At 35.6% G+C, this 27,035-nt stretch overlaps 1 protein-coding gene across 2 annotated transcripts in view; it reads left to right on the plus strand.

Moving 5' to 3' along the window:
• Window positions 1-27,035, plus strand: part of MAN1A2 (mannosidase alpha class 1A member 2) — a 202,123-nt gene that overhangs the window by 73,337 nt on the left and 101,751 nt on the right. For both annotated transcript variants that reach the window (XM_074188551.1, XM_074188552.1), the window contains exons 3-4: window positions 11,446-11,542; window positions 24,394-24,512. In XM_074188551.1, coding sequence (XP_074044652.1) covers window positions 11,446-11,542; window positions 24,394-24,512 — 216 coding nt within the window. The remainder of the gene's footprint in view (window positions 1-11,445; window positions 11,543-24,393; window positions 24,513-27,035) is intronic.

Below are 27,035 nucleotides of genomic sequence, written 5' to 3' on the forward strand. Positions count from 1 at the left end.
GAGTGTAAGAAAGTAGATTTATTTAGTCATATTGTTTGGATTCACATAACAAAGTTAGGATAAATGGGTCAAAGTTAAAGGAAAACAGATTGTGGCACAGCTTAAATAAGGGGACACTTCTCAAGAATTTGGAAATGGAAAGATTGTTAACTTTGGAGCCTAGTGTATTTCCTGTCACTGGCCTTTTATCTTAGAAATAAATTCTCTACTTTCTGCCCCTTCCCCTTTCTCTTCCCTTCACCTTCTACCCCTTTCCCCTTTCATCCCTCTTCTCTGTCTCTTTGTTCTCCTTCCCTGGACACTGTTTCTGGCCCTTCTTTCCCATTCACCCATATTCTTTTAACTGCCCACAGGGCTCAAATAAAGATGGAGATCATCAATTCCCTTCTTTTTGATGAAAGGAGGATGGCGATATCTCTACATCTGCATTGCTACTGCCCCTTAAGATAGATCCTCTAGGCCTTCCCATCTCCCATACTTCTAGACCCTGTAGTTCCTCTTGCCCCTCCTGGCCTTTTGAGTGATATAGTTTAAGGACTTCTTCCTAAGATTTCCATCTCTCCCACTGTGGAACTCTTAGGATTTTTGTACCTTCCAGGAACTCTGAAAGCGAATTTTGTTTTATATATTGTTTTCCCCATTTCCCCTAAATTAACCATTTGGGTTAATTTTTTTTTTTAATTTGTATCTCCAGCTCTAACTTAGTGATTGGCAGCTAGTACTCACTGAAAGATGCTTTAAAATTCATTCGTATCTTAATATGTGACTACAAACAAAATTATCATTTAAAGAAAACTCAGACATTGAAGAAAATTGGTGAAACATTTCTAAGGAGCAGTGGTGTTCTGATCATATATATTTATTTATCTTGCTTTTAAATGAATTAAAAAATCAGATGACCACAAATGTGTCTCAATGTAAACTCCTGTGATTCTGAATTCTTAGATTTCATCCAAAGATTTATATTCTGTAAGCATATTTTTTTTTATGCCATACTATTTATCACCTAAAGTCTTACTTTTTCTTAGTATAAGTCCACCACTCAACAATAAGTCCACCACTCAATACCCATTTATTTAGTACCTACTAGGTACTAGACTGTGCTAAAACAAACTGGAAATACAGTGCAAAGCTAGAAACAAAATCTAAAATATTTTTTAAAAGCACAAGCAAACCAGTCTTGGCATTCAAGGAGCTCACAGTCTACTAGAACAGAAAACATGAAAAGAACTGTACAAATTAGATAAATATAGGATAATTTGGAGCTAATCTCAATGGAAAGATTTTAATACATTTTAGGCAATTCACTAATTAAGTAGGAAACAATTTATTTCATTTTTTTGAAATGCAATTTTTTTGTTTATTTTATATTTATATTATTACAAGATCTTGTTGTGAGAGTAAACAGAACCCCCCCCCCCCAAAAAAAAGATGAGAAATCTCAAGAATAGTGAGAGAGAGAAAAAAAAAATGTACCTCATTCTAAATGTGTTCAGATTCCAGTGGCTCTGTCTCTGGGGTGAATTGCTTTCTTTATGATAAATCCACCAAAGGATTGCTTCAGTATTTTTTCCACTGTATTTCCCTCCACTCTATTCTTTCCCAGTCTCATTATTCTATTCTCTCTCTCTCCTTTCACCCTATCCCTGTTCAGAAGTTCGTTATATCTGAGTACCTTCTCCCACGATCTTCCCTCCCTTCTATCACCTACTCCCCCATTCCCCCTTATTCCTTCCCTTTCCTCTCATTTTTATCCAGGGTAAGGTAGATTTCTATATTCTTTTAAGTGTGTATGTTATTTCCTTCCTGAACTATTTCTGATGAGAATTAAGGCTCACTCATTCCCCCTTGCCTTCCCCCCATTCCATTCTATTGAAAAAGCCTTTTCTTGACTCTTATGTGAAATATCTTAGTCCCTTCTTCTTTTCCTCTCCCTTCCTCCCAGTATTTTCCTTTATCACCCATTGACTCCATCTTTTTTACTATATTATACCATTATATTCCATTCTTTCCTGTGTCCTGTCTCTAATAGCTCTTATGAATGAGGAAGTTCATATGAATTATCAATATCTTCTTCCCATGCAGGAATACAAACAGTTCAACATCATTAAGTTCCTCATAGTTAGTCTTCTCATCCAGCTCATCTATGATTCACCTGAGTCCTGTACTTGGAGATCAAACTTTCTGTTCAGCTCTGGTTGTTTCAGTAGGAAAGTTTGAAAGTCCATCTTTCCCCTGAGAGAGGATGTTCAGTTTTGCTGGGTAGTTGATTCTTGGTCATAAACAAAGATCTTTTGCCTTCCAGAATATCGTATTTCAAGCCTTACGAGCCTTTAATGTAAATGCTGCCAGATCCTGTGTAAACCTGAGTATAGAGTCACAGTAGTTGAATTGTTTGTTTCTGGCAGCTTTTAGAATTTTCTCTTTTGATTTGGGAGTTTTGGAATTTGGCTATAATATTCCTGGAAGTTTTTCTTTTGGGATCTCTTTCAGAAGGTGGATGGTGAATTCTCTCAATTTCTATTTTACCCTCTGCTTCTAGGATCTCAGGACAATTTTACTGTATTATTTCTTGAAAAATGAAATCTAGGCTCTTTTCCTGGTCTTGACTTTCAGGTAGCCCAATAATTTTAAAATTATCTCTCCTGGATCTGTTTTTGAGGTCAGTTGTGACCTATCTTATTGGAAAAACATTTTTTCTTCTAATTTGGGGGGGGGTTGGAATAGTTTTATTTCTTTCTAATTCTTGAAAAGTCATTGGCGTCCTTTAGTTCCATTCTGTATTTGAAGGAGTTCTTTTCTTCAGAGAGTTTTTTTATCTCCTTTTCCAACTGGCTAATTCTGCCAGTTTTAGTTTTTACAAGGCAATGGGGTTAAGTGACTTGCCCAAGGCCACACAGGTGTCTGAGGCTGGATTTGAACTCAGGTACTCCTGACTCCAAGGCCAGTGCTCTATCTACTGCGCCACCTAGCCACCCCCTAATTCTGCTTTTTAAGGTATTCTCATTTACCTCTTGTGTCATTTAGCCTAAACTGGTTTTTTAACATATTATTTTCTTCAGTATTTTTTTTTAATATTTCTTTCACCAAGTTGCTGATTTGGTTTTCATAATTTATTTGCATCGCTCTCATTTCTTCTCCCAATTTTTCTTCCACCTCCCTTAATTGCTTTTCAAAGTCTTTTTTGAGCTCATCCATAGCCTGAGTCTATTTTCTATTTCTCTTGGAGGTTTTGGGTACAGAAGTTTGCATTTTTTTCATCTTCTGAGTCTTTCATGGGACCAAAGTAATTTTCTTTGGTTATATCTTTTTCTTTTGTTTGCTCATTCCCTTAGCCTATGACCGATTTACCACACTTCCAAAGTTTTGGAGACACCCTACAGGGATCTTAGTTCCTCTAGGTCTTATGTGAGGCTCTCTTGCCTGTGCTTTGATATGTGGATGACCGCAGGCCCTCCCTTCTGCCCTGTAGCTGTGAGGAGGGTTCCTACTCAGTTGTGGTGGTATGGAGGCCAAACTGCAACCTGGATCTGTGTGTGGGCACACAACTGAGTCTTGCCCCAGGGAGAGCGGAGAGACCCTGCAGTCTCCCCTCATCCCCTGTCTGTGGGCTGCCCTCCGCAGGTACGGACTAGCTTCCCTGATTCCCACTGCAGGTTCTCACCACAGGGCTGCTCTGTGGCCGGTACTGGCTCCACACTCGCTCTGGGGGCAGAGTTCTCTCGCCACCTTCAAGCTGTTCCCGGTGATCCCTGGACCAGGAGGTCTGGACACTGTCACGGACCCAGGCACTGTCAGGGAGCTAGGCACTCGGCCGGCTGCGCTATTCTGTGGCTGCACTTGTAGCAAGTTTTTCCACTCCCCAATTCTGATGAAACAGATCTTTCTCATGAAACTTCTAAGTTGTCTTGGACTAGGAAATTGTATCACTCAGTCTTTCTTGTTCTGCCCCTCTAAATTTTGACTAGAATCATAATTTGACAGCTTTTGGAATTTTTGGGTGGAATGAGTTTCTGGAAATTCCTGCCTTCATGCTGCCATCTTGGCTCTGCCCCTGGAAACAATTTTTTAAATAGGAAAGAGATGATTTAATAAAACTTTGTAGCCTGTTATAATGATATTCAAAAGATCTGTGATTTTGCTTGAGTGTAAGACTGATGTAGATAAACTCCTTCCATCAAGACAACTCATAACGACTTACTTTTAAAAAAAGCTTTATTGATTAATTTTTTTTCTATGTTACAAACATTTACAGGTCTCCCTCTCCATTCTGCAAAAAATTTCTGTTACATTACACTGTAAAACTACAGTGTAATGACTTAATCAGAAAGTGTATCTAACATTTCACATCTTTAGCATCTCCTCTATTTTTTTAAATTTATTTTTTTATTTAAGGCCATGGGGTTAAGTGACTTGCCCAAGTTCACACAGCTAGGTAATTATTAAGTGTCTGAAATCAGATTTGAACTCAGGTATTCCTGACTCCAGAGCTGGTTCTCTATCTGCTGTGTCACCTAGCTGCTCCACTTCCTCTATTTTTAAAAATGTTTTTGAATTTTTTTTAAAAGCCTATTTTCTTATCTTCCCACCCCATAGAAAGAAAGAAAGGAAAAATGTCAGATTTGTTTTAACAAATAAGTACAGCCAAGTAAAACCAATTTTGTTCTTGGTTGTCTACAAAAATAGGTCTCATTGTGGGTTGGGTTGACTATTGGGCAACGGGATTATGTTGTGGATCCAGCCTGGGCAGAAATCACATATATACCTCTGTGCTTTGTAACCCCTCCCTGCCTCATCTTTTGTGTGGGTGTCAGGGGTTTGAAAGAGAAGTGAGCTTGATTAACTGCCCTTTCAACTTGTCAAGGGTTTGTGTATCTGCAAGAGAAAGTCAAGAACTGGAGTGTGATTCCTGCCCTATAGATTGCATTTTTTTTTGGTTTTGTTTTTTAGGTTTTTGCAAGGCAAATGGGGTTAAGTGGCTTGCCCAAGGCCACACAGCCAGGTAATTATTAAGTGTCTGAGGTCAGATTTGAACCCAGGTACTCCTGACTCCAAGGCCGGTGTTTTATCCACTATACAACCTAGCTGCACCCTATAGATTGCATTTTGAGTAAAGTGGCATCCCCCTAATCTGGATGATGGCCACACAATGCAGGGAATCCACATCTCTGAGCTCTGGGTCTACAGAAGGTAGAGAAAGACCTCTAAACATGGGCCAGGCCTTTGAGGGGGAGATTTTTCCATCACCATTTCTGGCATCCTGGACCTCTGAACCAACTCAGATGACCTTTGTCAGAATAGGTTGAGCCTGGATATTGACCTAGGGGTGCGGATCTTTGATTTCCTGATCCTAGTGCAGTTCCTGACCATTTTGCTGGAATTGAGGAGCAAGCACTGACTGGAGGATTTAGAGTAAAATTTCTGCGTTCAACTACTTGTGGACTTTGGAATCCCTGCTCAAGTATGAGTTACTAAAACTCCACTTGCAGCTAGGTGGTACAGTGATGAGAGCATTGGTTTGGAGTCAGGAAGACAGGAGTTTGAATCTAACCTAAGACAAATTGAGACTTAGTAGCTGGTTTACCTTGGGCAAGTCACTTCAACCCGATTGCCTCACATCCAGGGTCATCTCCAGTTGTTCTGATAAAAATTTGGTGATTGACTGAGATGACTCTGGAGGAGAAAGTGAGGCTGGTGATTTAGCATAGCCCCTCTCACTCAACTCCAATATTATGTGGGGCATGTCTTGGCATCACCTCTCCTGATGTCATGATCTTCATCCTCCTCTTCTTCCTCCTTCTCCTCCAACTAGAAACAGCTTTGCTTGGTCAGAACTCCACAGAATAATAAGATGACCTTCTAGGATAAGTTGATAACCAAAATTATTCTTATGCTGTTTAAGCCTTGGAGACTTCCTCAGCCACTTTCTCCTCATTAAATTTAATTGCCATGAAAAGAGAGAAGAATGGGTCAAGGAAGAGGGATGTATGCTAGTGTTCAAGACTGTAGAGAGGTGAGAAAAGGTCATTAGATTCAACAATGAAAAGATTATAGGTAAAACCTTAATCTGTGATGGCTAAACTAAACCTGTAAAACTGGAAGCTATGGAGATGTATTTCAGTGCATTATTTGATGCTTGTTTCTATCAGGATGGAAATAATAATAATAATAATAATAATAATAATAATAACAATTGTTATTGTTATTATTATTATTATTAAAGTTTTTGCAAGGCAAATGGGGTTAAATGGCTTGCCCAAGGCCACACAGCTAGGTAATTATGAAGTGTCTGAGGCTGCATTTAAACTCAGGTACTCCTGACTCCAGGGACAGTGCTCTATCTACTGTACCACCTAGCCACCCCCAGGATGGAAATTATTCATTTATCATATAATATCAGAATATTAAATAAGTGGATTTATTATATTTGATCAAGTTAGTGATAGTTTTAAGGGGAAAATTCAATATGGGCTAAATGGTTTACATTAATCAAGTCCTATTTTACAAGCTCTGCTAAAAAAATTCAATGAAATGTCATATAAGATTGAAATATTTAAATAGAACTTTATTAGGGTCAGTTTATAGAACTTAATAACTCTAGAATTTTAACTGCAAAAGAACTACAGAGGATAATTAGTTCAGAGCTGTAGAGAACCAGTATGGATGTCATCCTTGAGTCTTCCTTCAGATCAACATTTTCATTTCTCTAGCCATGGACTCCAGGCCCTTCACCTTGCTAATCACCCATCTCTCCAGCTCTGCATTATTCTCCAGCTCTTTGGTGTCCTTCCTAAAATGTGATGCCCTGAATCAATCAATCCAGTGACATTTATTAAGCCGTTCCTAAGAGCCAGGCTCTGTGCCAGGCTCTTGGGAGAGGGGAGCACAAAATTGCAGCTGTGATTTGACAAGGACAAGTACAGAACGTCACCTCTTTATTCTCAAAGGCAGTTCTTCTCTTAATGCAGCCTAACGTTGTATTAATGCTTTGAGCTGCTCAGTCACAGTTCATTCATGTTGAGTTGGCAGTTCACTAAATGACAGGAACTTTTCCCCATAAACTCTCTGCTTGCCTCTTCCCCCTCCCCCAACCTTTTGTATTTGTGAAGTCATGTATAAGATGTGACCTTTATTTCTGTTTCATTGTTTTGTATTAATTTTTCCCAGTGTTTGTGTCTGAATTCAGTCATCTGTGGCTTAGCAGTTCCTCCCCCATGAAGGTATCCACCTGTCAATGAATCCTGTAAGAGGTGAACAAGTATTGTTTACCATTTATTCTTACAGAATGTTGTAATTTTAGATTTGGTCCATTGCTTTATCCTTGGATCCCAAAGCAGTCATCCAACTTTTTAGTTATCCTTCCTAGTTTTGTGTCAACTGCAGATTTCATGAACAAGATATCTCAGCCTATACTGAACTTTGTTCAGTAGCTCAAGGCCAAGGACAGATCCCCAGGGCATTCTACTACAGTTTTGCTGAAATACTATATAAGCATTACTGAATCTAAGGTATTTGTTCCATTTTCTGTATGTGTTGAATTAAGGAAATGAGACTGGCTTGCTATGACTTTTTAATGAAGCTGTATTAGGGTCATTGATTACTATTTTCCATTTTTGGTGCTTATGATAGATTGCTTATCTCTTTTGGCTATCTCTTTAATTATACATTAAATAATTTCACCAGAAATTGTTTAGAACGAGGTCATTGTTCTGTAGTTTGTATATGCATCTGCCTCCCTATTTTTCTTCTTTTGGAGACAATTCAGGTTAAGTGACTTTCCCAGGGTCACGCAGTAAATGTCTGAGGTCAGATTTGATCAGGAAGATGAGTGTTCCTCACTTCTAATTCAGGACCAGCTAGTTGCCGAATTCTAATAATAGCTAACATTTATGTAGCATTTTAAGATTTGCAAAGCACTTAACATATTTTACCTAATGTAAGGAACAATAATTATCTCCATTTTCATAAGTGAGCAAACTGATTCCAGGGGACTTATGACTAGCCTCAGGTCACACAGCTCTGAGTGGTTGAGGCAGGATATGAACTTGATTTGTCTTTGCTATCTACACTGTAGAGCTATTTAATCTCAGTTGGGCCCTAACTGCAAAGATAGTCTTTCTATAACTCCATCTACCCCAGATGGAGTTAAACTACTTAAATAATTCATTTAAACATCCTGTCCTCAAGTCTTCCTCACCTCTCTTTCTAACCTACATCTTAGCAAAGACTCTTATTGTTTCTGAGAAAATAGAGGCTATTTGTCCCAAACTTGCTCTGAAAAACGAGACTCTTTTGCTACATCCCCAAACTTCTTGACATCATCCCCCATTTTATTTTCCTTTACTCTGGGTGAATATATGATGAAGAGGGGGGGCCTTCTCTCTGCCAAGGCTAACTCTCCCCTCTCTCTCCCATGCCTCCATATATATAAATATAAATATATATATATATTTAATAATATGTATATAATAGAATATTATAATTGTAATATTATAATATATAATATCTAATATATCTAATATATATTTATTTAGCCTCTCCTGTTTTTTTAATACTAGATTGACCATGTAATCATTTTCTTTTTCACAAATTTTCATTCATTCCCTATATATTGACTTCTTCCCAGCTGCCTAGAGGCCTCTAGATCTTACCTAATTCTCTTTTTTGTCACACAGCCAAACTCATATAAAAAGCTTTCTGATCTCATTGACTCTATTTCCTGGCCTTTCATTGTAATTTGACTTCTTACCTCCTTCATGAAAAGGAGTACTCAGTGATGGCTTAATTGTCAAATCTGATTAGTTTTTCTGAATTTCTACATTCCTTGAATTCTTTACAACATTTGACACTGGTGCTGATGCTTCCTTTTTGGATACTCTTTTGTCTTGGTCACTTCCTAAATTCTCATCATACTATCTTTGATTATGTCTGCTACTGCCAAATTGATATTCTTAAAGTACAGGCCTGACTTTGTTAATCATAAATTCCTTGCTCAAAAAAGTGATCTCCTTGGTTCTTAGATTCAGTCCTTTACTACCTCATTCCAATCCCTTTGTCCAGGTTATTCCCTTCAACACACTAAAGTCTGTCCAGAATGGCTGTGAAAGATTTAGCTAACTCTGATCAAAAATGATCTAAGGAGCAGCGAGGTGGTGCAGTGGGTAGAGCACCGGCCCTGAAGTCAGGAGTACTTGAGTTCAAATCCAGCCTCAGACACTTAATAATCACCTAGCTGTGTGCTTAACCCCATTTGCCTTGCAAAATCCTAACAAAGAAAAATTCTCTTGACGAAAAAGACCATTTACTGAGAGCACTGATGATCTCTTAAGTGTAGATTGAAGTATTTTCTTTCTTTTCTTCCTCTTTTCCACCCCCTTCCAGGCAGCATTGCTAATGGAAATATGTTTTGTATGACAGCATGTCTATTTGATATAGTGTTTGCTTTCTCAGTGGGGGGTTGGAGAGACCAAAAGGAAGGAGAAATTTAAAGCTCAAAATGTTTAAAAATAATTCTCAAAAGTAAATACAAAGAAAATATCATTCCTGTTTGAAGTAATGGTTACCTGCCCTTCCTGCATCCTTAATTTCCTTTTAGAAGAAACAGATTTTTGTTAATTTCCTATAGATTCATCTCATCATTTCTTGTTTATTTCTCTGAATAATTTTTTTCACATTGTTTAGATGCAAAATTCTAAATTCTTAACCCTCTTTAAGGGTTCTGTACTCCAGGTTTAAAGTCATGAACTTGTCTTTTGTAAAGTTTTTGATATCTGTATCTCTTCAGGTTGTGAAGTTTTGCCTTTTTTTCTCTCATCTTTATTTTAAGATTAAGTGATCATTTTATCTCAAAGTTCTTATCTTTTTTATTGTAACAACTAGTATTTTGGGTTTTTTGGGGGGAGGCATAATGAATTGTAGAATAATACTATTGATGATTCTATGGCATTTATATAGAATGAAATTATCATTAAGGCAAATCAAGAATTTATTTGTTGCTCAGCTACTTTTTTTTTTTTTAGGTTTTTGCAAAGCAATGGGGTTAAGTGGCTTGCTCAAGGCCACACAGCTAGGTCATTATTAAGTGTCTGAGGCCGGATTTGAACTCAGGTACTCCTGACTTCAGGGCCGGTGCTCTATCCACTGTGCCACTTAGCCACTCCACTCAGCTACTTTTGATAGAGAGAGTATCCTTTGTAGATACTGGTACCATATTGTGTCTCTGTATCAGGGTTTGTGATTCATTTATATTTTTCCCTTTACAGTATAAGTTGCATGGGAGAAGTCATACATGGTTTGTGGTTTGCTTGTTTGGTGAGCGAACTAATGCTGATGAGATTATTGAGTCATAGAAATATTGAAGTGCAAGAAGAAATACATAGCAAATAGTTGGGGATATTGACCCAGAGCTTTATAGAAACAATAAGATTGAGATAAAACTTTAGAATTATTCTGCATTGAATTGGTAGTGGAAAATGTAGAAGTGGATATGATAGCTAGTTCTACCTCAAATATTTATTAATCCCTTATTCTTTGGATAGCTATGCTAAGGCTTGGAAAATATATACACAGTTTAGAAAAGAGAAGGTTTTAGTCCTCTTAGAACTCTCATTTGAATGGAAGGACAAGACATAAGATCAAACATATGTATTTACACAGTATTTTGAAATGATACAAGTCTTAGGGGGAGGTATCCTAAGGTGAATGGGGAGATATGGTTATTTCTCGGGGGGAGAAAAATATCAAAAAAGACTAACAGAGTCATTGGAATTTGAGTGGTTTTAATGGAGGTGAATGGGCAGAATGAGGGAGGGGAGGGGTAGAGTCCAGGCATGGGAAGCTGTGTGGACAAAAGTTTGAAGAAAAGACAGGGTGAGTCATCTTGGGAGTCAGAGAATAGTCATTTTTGGCTGGAGGGTAGAATTTATGAAGCAGAACAGTGTGAAATAAGTCTGCAGAAGTAGGAAAGTGAATCTAGAGACACCAAAATAAATCCAAACAAATACTGGAAAAATAATTTGTAGTTTATGTTTTCTTGATGTCAGACTTATATCACCCATCTTCATATGAAACATAACATTTTATTATAATCAAGTTTGCTTTATAAATAAGTTATAAATAATTGGAGTACTATTATGGAGTTTAGATATTAAGATATATAGCCTGAGTGAATCAGGACTAGTTCAATGTGAGGGTTTATCTTTTAATTGGCATACTTCAAAAATGGATTGTATAAAAATTCTTTTTTTCAATGATGAACAATTTTGACTTATGGGAGTTTTGTTTTAGTATCCTACTTTTAAGTGCTGACATTGTGATAGAATAAAAAGGAAATAAGAAATATAAATTAAGGAAAATAATAAAGAAATAGGAATAAAACTTCAGGTTTTTAGGAAAAAATGTGTGGTGGATATCCAGGGTAATGTATTCAAATTTTTGTCTCTTCAGATGATGAAACATGCCTGGAGTAATTATAGGAAATATGGCTGGGGGCACAATGAACTCAAACCCATTGCTATGAAAGGACATTCCACTAATATATTTGGTAAGTTGATTTTGTCATATTGTCTTATTTCACTTTTTAACCTAGATCCTTAAAAATTAGTGTCATCTTAGCCATAAAGTACTTGAAACGTTAGATATTCACTTTAGGTTTCTGTAGTTCAAAATTACTGTACTTATAAGCATCATGTACAATATGTAAGAAAATGTCCTAAATTGAGGGAGAGAGGTTATTTGTTGAGTTACAGTTGCTAAAATTTCTGCCTCATTTTTCTCTTGTAATAGAAGGCAGCCTAAGAGGTTGATACTTGGCATTGTCTTAGTCTTTAGTATTTTAATAGGTCCTGGAAATCTTGGAACAGCTTTTGATGTGGGAAATGTTAAGAGAACTGATGCATGAGGCAATTCTAGGCTCTTCTGAGAAGTTCTCTTGTTAACTTTGAAGGGAAAGTTGAGGTCGGGGGAGATTTGTCTTTGTATCACTAGCACTTAACAGTTGAGTTGAATGTAATAAGTCAAATTCCTGATGGTTTCAGTTCATTTCACTCATCTGTAGCTTCTACCCTTTCTTATTTGACTTTGTAGCTCACAATCCCATGGAAGTTCAGGTGTGCTCAGGGTTTTGGGATATTGGTGTAAGAAGATCCAAGTTCTATTCTTGGCTCTGACATTTACTAGGGATGTGACTTTTGTCAGTATATACGACCCCTTAGAAACTTCTATTGCCCTTCAAGATTGCTCTGAGGAGCAGATGGAATCATGTCTGGGACAGGACTATGTTATAACATAAATCAGTATGGACCAAACGAAGTCTCTACTGAAACCTTTAGTCCTCTTTGCAGTCCTGTTATAATGAAAATACCCATTTCCCTTTAGCAGTGACCATTCAGGGCCAATCCTGGGACTTTCCTTAGAGATTCCTTGAAACTCTTGTGAATTCTGGGACTGGGCTCTCTAAATATAGCTTTTCCTTAAACGTATATTTTGTGATGATTAGGATAAAACATCCTCCTCAAATCATAGACTTTTAGAACTTCAAATATTGGTTAATCAGAACGTTGTGAGGTTGTTGATGTGTTTGTTTTTGGTACACATCCAAACTCACAACAATACATATATGTGAATATATGTATATGTGTATGTTTATTCACATATGCATACACATTTGTGTATGATACCTCAATAGGCAACTCTCTAAGGAGATTGTGGGAATTTAGGATGGGGATTACAGGATGCAGTGAAAGATACTGAATTCAGAAATTGGGTAGGAGAGGATATAAATTTTGAGCATAATAAGAATAATAAAGTTTTAGTGTGGCTTCCAAGGGCCAAAAAAAAAAAAAGTAAGAAAAGCTTTTTAGGGACTCTTTCCCTAAAAGATAAGAGAAGTTACTTCTGGGACAATGATAGGGTAAACTAGGATGGATGGCATAGTCTGAATGTAAAGGGTTTCAAAAGTGATCAAAGGAGTGGAGTGTGGATTGGAGTTTAAAAGTAACTAGAATTGATAATATGAATTTTTTGTTGTTCTTGGTATCTTTATAGACTGAATTGAGTAATTTAAAGCAATGTACTTGTAGTTTAGCTATCTGATACATAATTAGTATATTCTTAAGATTTTCTTTACATTGTAATATTTTTGTGTTGACTGATTTTATTATTAATGTTTGGAGGAGAAAGCAAGGGTCTTGAAAAAGATCCTCATTAAGGGACAGCTCTTTCATGTTAGCTAAAAGCTATCCACAGAGGGTAAACATTCTTCACTGCCTCAGAATCTTGAATGAAATGTTACTTCTATAATCTGAGCCCAGATTTGAGCATCTGTTAGTTATCCATGGAAATGTTAGTTCTTTAAAGGTATACAAAAGTATAATAAAATATAGATTCTAATTACTTTTTATTTCTACTTTTAGCGGTGTGTTATATTAGTTGTAAGTTCCATATGGAGCATAGATTGCACTGTAATTATCATATAAAAGCATCATGGACTTTTGTAAATCCTTTCTGTCTCATCATGTTTGCAAACCACTTCTAGATTAATTTCCCCTAAAATGCTGTTTCTTTTTTTTATATTTTTATATTTATATTTTATATTTATATTTTCTCTTGCTCAAAAACCTTCCTATTACTTTCTGGGTAAAATAGTCCTGCATATTTAGTGTATTTTAAAAATAAAACAAAAGTGTGTCAGACTACATTTTCAACTTTATTTTATAGGTAGAAACATCATGAATCCTCTCTCAACTACAGTGATTTCTTTAACATTTTCTGACTATACCATGCTATTGTATCCCACTTAATCTGAAATGTTTCCCTTTCCTTATAACTTAGTCACATCTTATTAACTCTTCAAAGTCAGTTCAAGTTGATTTTTCTTTCTTGAAGCTGCTTTAAACTGCTTTGGATTCCCATGGCAATTATCCATGTTATTTTAAACTTAAACATTGTATTGCCTAGAAAACTATCTTTTTATCTTTCACACACACACACACACACACACACACACACACAAATCTAGTTTTCTCAACTAATTTTGTAATGCCTGTATGACATTGGATGGAGAATGAACCTCAAAATCAGGATGATTTTGAACTTTAAAATTTTTATATATTCAAAATTTGCAGGCAGCTAGGTAACAGTAGATAGAGTGCTGGGCCTGGAATCAAGAAGAATTTTCTTAAAGAGTTCAGTTTGATCTCAGATATTTGCTAACTTCATGATCCTGGGCAAGTCACTTAACACTGCCTCAGTTGCATCATCTGTAAAATGAACTAGAGAAGGTGATGGCAAACCATTCCAGTATTTTTGCTTTGAAAATAGGGTCACAAAGAGTTGAAGATCACTTAAAAATGACTGAACAACATTAACAACAAAGTCAATTTTCTTTTTTAGTTTCTGTGAATGTTTCTCTTGCTTTTGTCATAAATCCTTATCCATGTATCTAATAGATCGTTTATTCCATGTTTTTCTATGTTGTTTTTGATGTCACCCTTTGTTTCTAAATTCTATCCCATGTGGTCTTTGCCCACACCATTTATAGACTTTATTGGTCTATAAGTGGTTTCTTCCAGATAGTTTTTCTAAAGTATTTTGTTAAATAGTGCATTCTTTTGCTTCACTAATAACAAGTTTTAGACTTAACAAACATAAAAAAAATTTTATCTAACATTATAGAAGCTTGTTTGTTTCTATATATTATATACTTAATCTATTTCATTGATCACCTGCTCTGTATCTTAGCCAATACCTAACTGTTGGATGATTGTGGCATTGTAGTATAGTTTGAGATTTAATACTCCTAGACCCCTGCCTTTTCACTTTTTTCAACAATTCTCATGATATTCTTAACCTTTTTGCTCTCCAAATGAGGTTTTAAAATTATTTTTTCTAACTTTATAAAGTATTTCCTTCTTAATTTGATTGTTATGATGCTGAATATATAAATTAATTTAGACAGTATTTCATTTTTACTGTATTGATTTGGTCTTCCCATAAACGGTTAATATTTTCCAGGTCTTTATATATGTCTTTATTATGTGGAGAGGGTTTTGTAACTGTTTATATAGCTCTTGGTATGTTTCTTGGGAGGCAGATTCCCAAGTGTTTGTACATTTTGTAATTATTTTAAATGAAATTTCTCTTTATCTTTTTTTCCTCTTGGAATTGGTAATATACAGGAATGCTGGCAATTTGTGTGAATTTATTTTACATGCTGCAACTTCTGATTTATTAATTTGATTGTTAGATTTTTAGTTGTTTTTCTGTGGTTCTCCATAGTGTTTTATTTTTGACGGCAATATGCATTTTTATTATATTTCTTAAGATGAGTAGTTCACATTTTTGTATTTATTTTTATTTTTCCAACTACATGTCATGAAAGTCTTGCAACATTAATCTACATGCAATCTACATGCATATTCATATTACATATTTTCCCACCACTCTCCTTCCTTGCCCCAGTGACAAATAACTTGGTAAAAGTTGTCATGTATACCCATGTTCAACATGCTCACATATTAGTTTTTTTTTTTTTATGTTTTTGCAAGGCAAATGGGGTTAAGTGGCTTGCCCAAGGCCACACAGCTAGGTAATTATTAAGTGTCTGAGACCGAATTTGAACCCAGGTACTGCTGACTACAGGGCTGGTGCTTTATCCACTATGCCACCTAGCCGCCCCAACATATTAGTATTTTTGTGTATGAGGAATTAGGATCAAGGAAAAAGAAAGAAAATTATGGGATAGGAAGAAAAAGCATAAGAGAAGTTTTTTTAAAAAAGTGAACATACATAATATCCATTCAGATTCTGTGGGGGTTTTTTTTGTCATTTTTTCCTCTGGATGTGGATGGTTTTGTCCATAACAATCTACAGGATTGTCCTAACTTTCTGAACAATTGAGAGGAGCAGCATCCAATATACTTAATTAGCTATTTTGTTGTTAATGTATACAACGTTCTCTTGGTTCATTCCCTTTGCTCAGCGTCAGTTTGTGTAATTCTTTCCATTCTTCTCTAAGTCCGACCATTCTCTCATCACATTCATATACCATAATTTGTCCAACTATTTCCCAGTTGATTGGCATCCCCTCAATTTCTGATTCTTTGTCACTACAAAAAGAACTGCTATAAATAATAATTTGGAAGATGTGGGACTTTTCCCATTTTTTTTTATGATTTCTTTTAGATGTAAGCTATCTGATATTGGTTTGTTGGGTCAAAGGGTATGATCAGTTTTATTGCCCTTTGTGCCTTAGTTCCATATTGCTTTCCAGAATGGTTGGATTAGTTCACATTCTATCAACATCTCATTTGTACTTGTATCAGAAATTGATGTTGTATCTCATCTCCCATTAAATTTCAGTGTCCTTTCTTGTGACTTTTAAATATACCAAATTTCTTCTCTATCTTTAAAAAATTCTCATTTGACCTAACCATCTCTGCTAACAGTTTTCTTATATCTTTTATTTCCTTTTCCTTTTCCTCTGATTATATCATGCAAGAGACTTAAAAGTATAGTATATAAAAGATTTCTTATTGTAAATAGTTCATATGTTTTTGAAATTGTTCTTTAAAATTTTGATAGAATTCATTGGTAAATCCATCTGATTCTGGAGATTTTTTTTCTTTTGGAAATTCATTTATGGCTTTGTTAATTTTCATTTTTTGTTAGATAAAACCTTATTTCCCTTTATTAGTCTGAATATTTTAGATTTTATAAGTATTTCCCCTTAGTTATTTTTTTATAGCATACCATTACACAAAATAGTTTCAGTTGATTTTCTTTCTTTTTTAACTATCTGTATTATTTTTAATTTGTGAAACCAAAACACTGGTTTTCCTGTATCTTTAATCCTCTTGTTCACCTGGATTTTTATAATTGGCTATTTTGTGTTTAGGTTTTAAAAATTTGTTAGTTTCCAGATTGTTGTTTAAAACTAATCTTTTATCATTTATCTGCACCCCCCCCTTTTTTTGATAATGAAAGAGATTAGAGGTGTAAATTTTTACCTAAGGACTTTTTAGGCCTCATCCAACCAGTTTTGGTATGTTGTTACATTGTAATAGTCATTTTTATTGATGAAAATATCTGTTGTTTTCCATGTTTTGTTCTTCTATTCAAATCTTTAGAACTGTTATTTAGTATTCAAATTTATATCCTTTTTTCAGCGGCTAAAGAAGCTTTTAAAAATAATTGCAGTGTGGTCAGTAAAGACTGTTTAATATGTATGCCTTTCCTACATCGTTTGTGAAGCTTTTTCATGCCTTACTCCAAGGCCAAATTTTGTAGAGGTGCCCTACACAGCTGCTCCCCTTCTTTCTATTGTCATGGTACATGTTCTCATGGTCCTACCCTTGAACAAATGCAGTATGTTTTGGATGTTCTTTTTGCTTCAGATCTCTCCCCTCTCCAATTCATCCATAAATCATTTGCCAAAATATCTTTTTTATAGTGCAAATCTGATAAATCAGCCCCAATGCTCAAAACTCTTTTACATCCAGCATAGGATGAAATCTGCTTTGTTTGTCATTTAGAACTCTTGACAAATTTTCTTCATGCTCTATTTCTTGTCTTCTTACAATTTGCAGTCCTGTCCACTCCATTCCTTTTCACTGCCCCAACAGACTCGGCTCAAACCTGTTTCTGTAGAGGGTCTCTTCTACCCCTCTCTCCTCTAGTATATCAGATGTCCCCAAAGACTTATTATGGTTTTAACCTATTAAAGTTTTTAATTATTAAAACTGCATTAAGACTTTTGGAATAATTTACATAGTTTGTACATATATAATTGTTTACATGTTATTGTACAAATAGAATGGGAGTTGTTTCTGTTTTTACGTTTGTCTAGGTCTGAAATGGATTCATTGTTTTGTTATTTTCTCCACTCATATTAAGCATAATGTTGTTTCTTTTTTTTTTATCATTTTACCATTTGTTTTTGCTTTTCTTGATCTGTGATTGATTGCTACAACTGGTTTTTTTTAAAAAAAAGTTTCACCTCATGCATAATAGATTTTGCTCCAGTTTTTTTATTTTAACTTTCTGGAACCCCCCCCCCCCCCCCCCGGTGTGGTTTTTTTTTTTTTTTAAATACTGTTGCATCATTCTACTTTCTGATTCATTCTGATAACCTCTTCTCTGGTAGGATTTTTTTTCCTTCTGTTTGTTCATTTCCCCAACCTGTGACTTGATTTTAGTTCTTTGTTAAGGTAGAACTCTGCTTCCAGGGTGGAGGACATACTATCCCAAGCTTTTGAGGGTTTTTTGCATCTCTTTTCAGGGATATTCCCAGGACCTGCAGGTTCTCACTTCCTCCAAGTTTCCTCTAAGATGCACAGTTCGAGGGTTTTTTTTAAATGTCTGATTTCTTACTTTTTTTACTCTTCCTCTAAACCACTCTCCTTTTTTCTGATCTTCTTTTTTCCTGTTGAGTTTGATGGTTTTTTCCTTTCATTAAATTCTTTGTGTATTTTAAACCCTTCCACGTCTAGTTGAGATGAATAGAATGTTGCTGAGACACTTGCTTCCTCTACTCTTTCCTTCTCATTTGTTGTATTTTTCTTGTATACCCTGATTATGTGAAATAGTAAGTTCTGTTGCTCCCTCTTTCTATATTGTTTTCTCTTATCTCTTCCCAAATACCACTTAAGCTTCTATCCTATTTCTCTCTGTGATTTTTGAAACCATTAAGATTTTCAAGGGGATACTGGTTTCTTCTCCCCTTATTAGAATGCCAATACTAGTTTCAGTTACTCCAGTGTATCTACTTTTCTTGGTTTTTCTTAACTTTGGTATTTCCATTCCAGATATTCTCTTCAGCATCTTTGATCTTTTCTTCAGAAATATTTGGAGCACCTCTATTTCTCCCATTAAATCCCTTTCTGCATGATTATACTCAATTTAGCTAGTTAAATTATTCTTGGTTGTAATTCTTAGTCATTTGTCTTTTGGGATATCATTACAAGCTCTCTTGTCTTTGTCATGATAGCTGCCAAGTCTTGTGTGAAACTAGTTCAGTTTTCTGACTGTTCCAAATGTGCAAAGACATAGGAAGGAAGGAAAGAAACATAATACTGTAGTTGTTAGACTTATCCTGGGCTAACAGCAACTAGGGATAAAGGGTCAGATTTCACGAGCAATAGGGGCAACTATAGAGTGTTTGGAGGGAACATGTGTAATAAGGCTAGAAAGGGTTAGGTTGGCTCTGGAACTGAAGAGCTCTAAAAGCCATTGAAATAACTATCTGATCTTAAAAGTTAAGAGGCCCTACTGAGTTTTTTTTTGAGTTGGGAGAGTGTAAAGGTCATGTTGATATTTAATAAAATTACTTTATGGTTTGGGCCCAGAGTCAAGAAGAATGATTTTTCTGAATTCAAATCCGACCTCAGATACTTCTTAGCTATGTGATGCTGGGCAACTCACTCAACTCCATTTGGTTCCCTCTCCTGATCTATAAAATGGACTGGAGAAAAGAATGCCAAATATTCCAGTCTCTGCCAAGTAAATCCCAAAGGGGTCATGATGTGACTGAAACTATAGAGCTGTGGTGCTGACCTCATTGCTGTATGCCTGTGAAACCTGCACAGTCTACCAGTGAGTGCCATGTCAGGAAATGGAATTGCTTCCATTTAAATTGCTTTAGGAGGATTCTGAAGATCAATTGGCAGAAGAGATCAGACACTTTCTTGAGCTAAACTGCCAAGTAGTCAAGTGTTACTAAAGAGAGCATAGCTACAATGGCTGTTCAAATGCCAAACCTAGGCTTGCCAAAAAGACTTTTATAGAGAAGTCACATAGGGCAAGTGCTAATGGGAGGTCAGAAGAAGGGGTACCAGGACACCCTGAAGGTCTCATTGAAGAACTTTAGAATTGACTGTGCAGCATGGGAGACACTGGCATAGGCTGCATGCCCTCAGCAGTGAGAGAGCTTTACTCTATGAGGAAGGCAGAAAGGAGGTATCTTAAAGGAAATGTGATATTTGTAACAGTTCCCATGGACTGTTGTGCCCAATCTGTGGCAGAACATTCCATACTCGTCTGATCAGTCACAGTTGGGCACACTATAAATTGTCTCAAACATAGTAATGTTATTTTGGTCTTCTTCAATAATGAAGGACAAGAATCAAACCAACCAATTCTTCTTTTCTCCAGTGGGCACTTTGTAAATGCTTTCTGTCTGACACAAGCTGGCTGTGTCCTCTAGGCACATCATGTAACCTTTTAGTGTGAGAGACAACTCTCAAACTCTTAAGCTGCAGAGAAAGTGCTGACCTATATTAATAGAGTTTCCTCACCCGAGTCATGGAATTTTATAGAATTAAAAAGAACTTTACCAGTCCTTTAAACATCCTCTAGTGTACAAGATCTTTGGCATAGCCAAGGTTATGGTACAGTAGATGGATTGGAGAATCATTAACATAGAGGTGGTAAATATATCCATGGGAGCTTAATCAAATTATCACTTAAAGAGAATAGAGGGAAAAGAGATGAGAGCCAAATGGGATCTGGATGAGGGTGTCATCTGGATAATGATCCTACAGAGAAAGCTGAAGAGTAATAAATAGGTATGAGAAGAACCAAAAGGAATGGTGTCTTGAAAATCTTGAGACGAAAATATAAAAGGAAAGGGTGAGAGGGTGCTCAACAGTGTCAGAGGTTGTTGAGAGGTCAAGGAGAATGAAGATTGAGAAAAGGACAATGGATGTGGCAATTAAGAGATCATAGGTTCACAAAGAGATGGATGTGAGGTTCAGGTGGAATTGGTGAGGTTGGAAGCCAGATTATAAGGATTTAAGAAGAAAGTAATAGGAAAATTGGAGGCAACCTAATGAAGTGCAGTTTCAAGGAGATTAGCCATAAAACACAGAAGGACCATCGAACCTTATAGTTGTGAGAATGGAAGGATTTGTAAGTACTTTTTGAGGATGGGGGGACACAGTTCAGGACCTCTTCTCCATAGTCAAACTAAGTCTTCAATAGATGATGTAATAGTATTTGTTAGTTGTTTGGAACATAAAAAAAATGTCATAAATATGATTAAGTGGCCAAAGATATCCCACAAAATCCTGCTTCATCAAGAATGTAACTGAAATTTGTACTTTTTGCAATGAAATATTAGAAATTACTTTGTTAATATTTGTTGAAAGATGAAGTTAATACTAATTTATTAAACAAAATAAAAAAAGATGTGAGTACAAGGAAGAATATAGACGAGAACATGACTGGTATTGAAATATACTACTGATCATTTGCTACTTTCCTGAATTGCACTAGAATTAAAGAGCTTCTGAAATAAATTTACTTTAAGAAGGATGAAATTCTTAGGAAGTCATCTAATCTAAGTCTTTGATTTTATAGTTTAGAAAGCTGGTGACTTTCACAGAAGTTGTCATATACACAGAAATAGAAAAGGTATTGCCAAAAGAGAAGCCAGTTCATTAATTGAGACAGTTTCAGAATTGGCAGGAACTTCAAAAACCATCTGGTCCAAAGTATACTTTAAATTCTTTTTGTAGCATCCTGTACAAGTGTTTATCTTTCCTCATTTACAGCTAAGTCTCTGTCCCAAGCTGTCCATTCTGCAGTTTGATACCTCTGATTGCTAGGAATCTTCCTTATAATTTTATGTTGAGGATTGTTTTTTTTTCTTTTTTTTTGATGGGGTGGGGGGATTCTTTGTTTTCTTTCACAACAAGACTAATGGAAATGTTTTGCATGTTGCATGGTTATAGCATATCAATTGCTTGCCTTAGAAGTAGGATGAGGAGAGAAGGGAGAGATAGAATTTAGAGCTCAAAAATTTTTTAAATGAATGTTAAAAATTGGTTTTACATGAAAGTGGCAAAAAAAGAAAATATTCAATTTAAATTTAAAAGTAATGTTATGATTCTGCCTTTCCACCTTTTGAATTTAATTTGTTTTTTGAGGCTAACCAGAATAAGTTTTCCTTATGACAGTATTTCTTTATAGTTGATTTTCTCATTCTCTCACCATGCCTCCCACCAAGTCCCTTATCTAGGATAAACATTTTTAGTTACTTCAACTGTTCCACATAAGGCAGAGGCAGAGTCTAAAGTTCCCTTGCTGTCCTAATGGTGGCCATCTGGATTTATTGGAGCTAGTCAGTACTTTCCAGAATTGAGCCCAGTGGTCCAGATGTTTTTCGATAAGGGTCCAGTACAGTGGAGCTGTTGCCTCCCTGGTACAGTCCAGGTACAGTGCCTCTTTTCATGCATCCGAGGATGGCATGAACGTTCCACCTGCTGTGCCGTCGTCCTCTGCAGTCCTGCGATTTTTCACTATTATCCTGCTTTCATTGCTTGCCTCTCCTAGTAAAGTGATGAGTTAAGAAATGGAATATCTGAGTCATTCCTCTGGACTAGTTCCCCCAGTTCTTCCAGTTTTATCACGACCCATGGTCAGGAATGGAGCTCACATCTGATTAGTGATTCTGAGCCCTCTCTTTTTCTGTAGCATTTATCCAGGGTGGAAGGAGTCTGGGAGAGCTTGTACTGCAGGGGGGATCATTTGGCTGAAATCATGCAACTATTTTCTAGCTGGATGGGAAATTAAAGAATTCAGAAGAATCTCCAACTTATCCGAGTCTGGCTACATACAATCAGCCAGAATCTGTGCCCCCTTCGTCTGTGCTTCCTCGCCCCTGACCATTCCTGGTAACATTTTTTGTGGGGGGGGGGGGGGAGCTGCTCTGCTGTCTTATCACTTGTCTGTTCACTGAGGAAGGAGTTTAGGGAAATGCTCCACTTGTCTGATAGAAATTGGTTTTGTTATAAGAAAGATAGAAGATGGGAATGTCTGCATGTTGCTTCTCTCCCATGATTTCCCAGGCCCTGGTAGAAAATAGTAATCAGTGCTGGTTTGCATGTTGCCGCCTCCATTATAATGTGAACCTCTGGACAACCTGGACCTGTTTCCCTCCCCCTCCTACCCCCCTCCTCCAATTACATGCAAAACAAGTTTCCACATCTGGGGCCATGTTTTTACCTTTCTTCGTATTCCCCAGTCCTTAATACATAGTCACCACTTAATAAATGTTTGTTGGATGAGTGTCAAAATTATTAAATATTGAAGCAGAAATTTTGAAGATAATCTGATAATTTTTCTCTGTTAAGATTCAGTTGCTCATTATGTTATTAGATTTAAATTGAGTGAACTTTGTGAGGTTTTTAAACAGGTTTTTAACTTGAGGGAAAAGGGTCAAGGAAACATGAATATTAATTTTAACTTACAGTGCCACCTACTGTTATGACCACCATATTGTTTTCCTAAAGATTTCTGATTTACTTCTGATTAGATAATATGGCTAATGAAACATCATTGACTTTTTTCCAATTGAATCATTTTTCTGCTAACTTAAGCAGTCACTTGCCAAGTATTTATTAAGAAGTTGGTTATGACTTGTAGTTTGCTGTTTAGTGAGGTGAGACAATATGTATAATGATAAATATGTACAAAGTAGATGCCAGATAATTTTTGGGAAAAGGAAATGGTAAACTGGGAGAGGGTCATGAAAAGCTTCACATGGAAGGTAACAGATATTTTTCATATACGATTTTGCTTTAATTGGTTGACTTTTCATTTGACTTTGATTCCAAGTACCTCCATCATAATGACTGACATAAACTTTTGATATTATATAGTAATTTGTAAATCATAAATGCGCTGGAGGAAAGAAACTCACTATTATCATTTTCCTGAATTCTAATTTTTTAGTGATAATTTCTTTTTGTATCAGATTTTTCTTAAAGTACAATGTCATCTTTATGTTAATTGCCAAATTGGATACTTAGTTTAATTTTAGTTATTCCTCTAACCATATTAGAATTCCTTTATTCAATATTAGCAATCTCTATTGAAGTAATCATCTGAAAAATTGGAATAATAACATTTGTACTACTTAAGGATTGTACAAGGTTGTTGTAAGGAAAATGCTCTGTAAATTGTAAAGTCCTTTAAAATTGGGAATTGAAACTGAACTGAAAAATTGTGAACTATGCTTTCATTCTTTGTTATCAAGAGTCCCTAAGACACTGTGAATTTTTTTTATTAACATTGATATTTTCCCATTAAGTATTATAAGAAATTTGAACTTTTTCTAAATCTTCTTTTCTCTGCCTCTTTCCCTTAAAAATAACATCAGCAACAACAGATTTTGAAATTCTACTTTCTTGGTTGTGTGAGATGAATTGCTCAAACTTGAATCAAGAGAATTAATTAAAATCCTTATTCGTGAAATAATGATGTGGATGCCTATCTTTCCTTATGCTTTTAAGATGGATACTCTGCCAGATTTAATTTTTATATAATTTTTCTTTTATAAAAAATCGATTTTAATGAAGAGAATACTGACTGTGAAATTTATTTTCTTAACTCTAGGAAGTTCAAAAATGGGTGCTACTATAGTAGATGCTTTGGATACTCTTTATATCATGGGACTCCATGATGAATTCAAAGAAGGGCAAGAATGGATTGACCACAATCTTGATTTCAGTGTGGTAAGTATATAATAGGATTACTGATCTTTTTAAAGCAACTTTGAAAAAACCCACAGACTTCTATTTCAGGTAGTTTTGTATAACATCCTAGGAATTTAGTATGACAGAGTAGAAGGATACTAGTTGTATAATCTGAAAACCTGAATTTAAACTTTGGCTAAACAATAAGTAATAAAAAACGTGTATCCATGTAAAAGTTGCTTAACTTTTCTGATCCTTAATTTTTTTCTCATTTGTAAAATAAGCTTAATAATATTTATTCTCACCCCACAGGATTGTTATGAAAAAAAAACTCTTTGTAAACTAAGTATGAGCTATTATGTCAACTGGTAATGAATACTAGACACAACCCTTTTTCTTGCTATTAGGGATATAAAACTTTGACTCTTAAATTTTATTTTATTCACAAACTCTGTTTTTCCTGATAAGTCTTGTTATTCTTATTACCACTTTGTTTTTTTGCTTGAATTACTGAACTAATTCTTTGAATGTTTTAGGGGATGAAAATAGCTACAAGAATATATTTTATGGTATTTTTATATTGCTTTTTAATATTTTTTTTCTGTCACTTGTATAAAATTCTGGTGTCTGCCAAATAATAGATACTTAATCATTGGGTTAGATAGTAATTATTTTTACAAATAATATGAATAGAAATAGATTCCTATAAAGGGCTTAGTATAGGTGGTAGATTATATTGATTACACATATTTTAGACTGTAGGAAAGGAGCATTTTTTGCTTTGTAAATTGTCATTTTAAAACCTTTCCCCCTTCATTCTTCCCATGCTTAAATCAATTTTTTTTCCTCTTTTTTTTCCTTCTTTCCCTTTCCTTGTCACAACATGACATGAGCTATTAACTTAGAGTCTTCCTCAGTGATTGTTCAGAATAAAAAAAAGGCATATTTATGTGAGAGAGGTGTAGGGCTTAGGGACTAATTTAATCTAAGAAGAGTGCATACTTTTTTTTTGCCAATGAATGAAGATGAATATGGTCACTTGGGAGTGAAATGGAAGTACTGACCATGGAAAGTAGTTAGTGTGAATGTAGCTGGCCAGATATATCCAATAACTGAGAATCCTTCTAGCCTTTCTTTAACCAATCCAGCTAACCAATCCTTTTTTCCCCTGTTCTTTCTAAGTAACTGATAAAATTTAAATAATAGTTATACTTATTACTTTTATTTTTTAAAACTTAAAAAACTTGTAGTGTTAGTTCTACTGTTTTATAGAACCTGCTCTCTTGAAAGTTGCCAAGACCCTCCAGCTTGGCAAAGTCCATTGTTTTTTTCAGTGAGCATCTTTCCTCACATCTCTGCAATATTTGACATTAAAGACTACTGCCTCCTTCTTAAAATTGTTTCCTTCTTTGGTTTCTGTGGTGCTGTCCTCCCTGCTTTAACATCTATGATTGTTTCATTTTTTCTTAGCATGGTGATTTTTTTCCTCTAAATTTGTGTGTTTCATTGCTCCCTTTCCCCCATCCCTAAATACTGTCAAGGCATAGTCTTTCTGTTGAATGACTTTCCCCCTCCTTTTTCTTTTCCTTTTTCTTTTAGTTTTATTTTTTTTAGGCAGTCATGTTTAGTGACTTGCCCAAAGTCATATAGCTAGGCAATTATTAAGTGTCTGAGGTCGAATTTAAACTCAGGTCCTCCTGGAGTCAGGGGTCCTCCTGGAGTTAGGAGTCCTCCTGACTCCAGGGCTGGGCTCTATCCACTGTACCACCCAGCTGCCCCTTAGTTAGTCTTTCACTGCAGTGCAGTTAGCATTTAACCTCTTCTTATAGTGTCCCAGAAATCATGTTTTACAAGCAAGGAATAATTAATCTTTATTAATTGATGTAGGAAATAGGCTCTGCTATTAGTAGTTCATATGGTCTGATCCCAAAGGTTTACAGAATACTTCGTATTTGCTATCGCATTTGATCTTTATATTGAATTCTGCAAAGAAAGTGGGTACTACAAATATCTCCATTTTACTGAAAAAGAAGTTGAAAATAGCTGAGACTTACCTAAGGGCATATAAGAAAGAAGTTCCTGAGATGGGTTTTGATCCTGACTTCAAGCCCAGTAGTCCTAGCTGCCTCTAGTCAGGACCTTTATATAGTATGGAAGCCCAAAAAACGAATTTGCTCTTTTTTGGGGGGGGGGGGTGGGTCTTAACCTGTGGTTTCATTAACTCCTGGTACAGAAAGTGATTTTCCCAGTACTTCTTGAATCCTAGGTTAACTCTCTGTCCCTTTGATATACTGTCTCAATACTGTCTTAGGCTATATTAATGGAAATAGGGTCACTAAGCAGAAGTTCTTAATCTTGTTTGTGTCATGGATCCCTTGGTAGTCTGGTGAAATCTATAATCTACTTCTTAGAATAATGTTTTTAAAGCATAAAATAAAATACATAGGATTATAAAAGATACCAATTATTTTGAAATATAATTATCCAAATCTGCATATATTTGGAAGTTTATAGACCCTGGACTTAGAACTTCTGATTTAGAGCAAGGTTCTGTTATACTTT

Source organism: Macrotis lagotis, chromosome 5 (genome assembly GCF_037893015.1).
Source record: "Macrotis lagotis isolate mMagLag1 chromosome 5, bilby.v1.9.chrom.fasta, whole genome shotgun sequence".
In the NCBI taxonomy this organism is placed as follows: domain Eukaryota; kingdom Metazoa; phylum Chordata; class Mammalia; order Peramelemorphia; family Peramelidae; genus Macrotis; species Macrotis lagotis.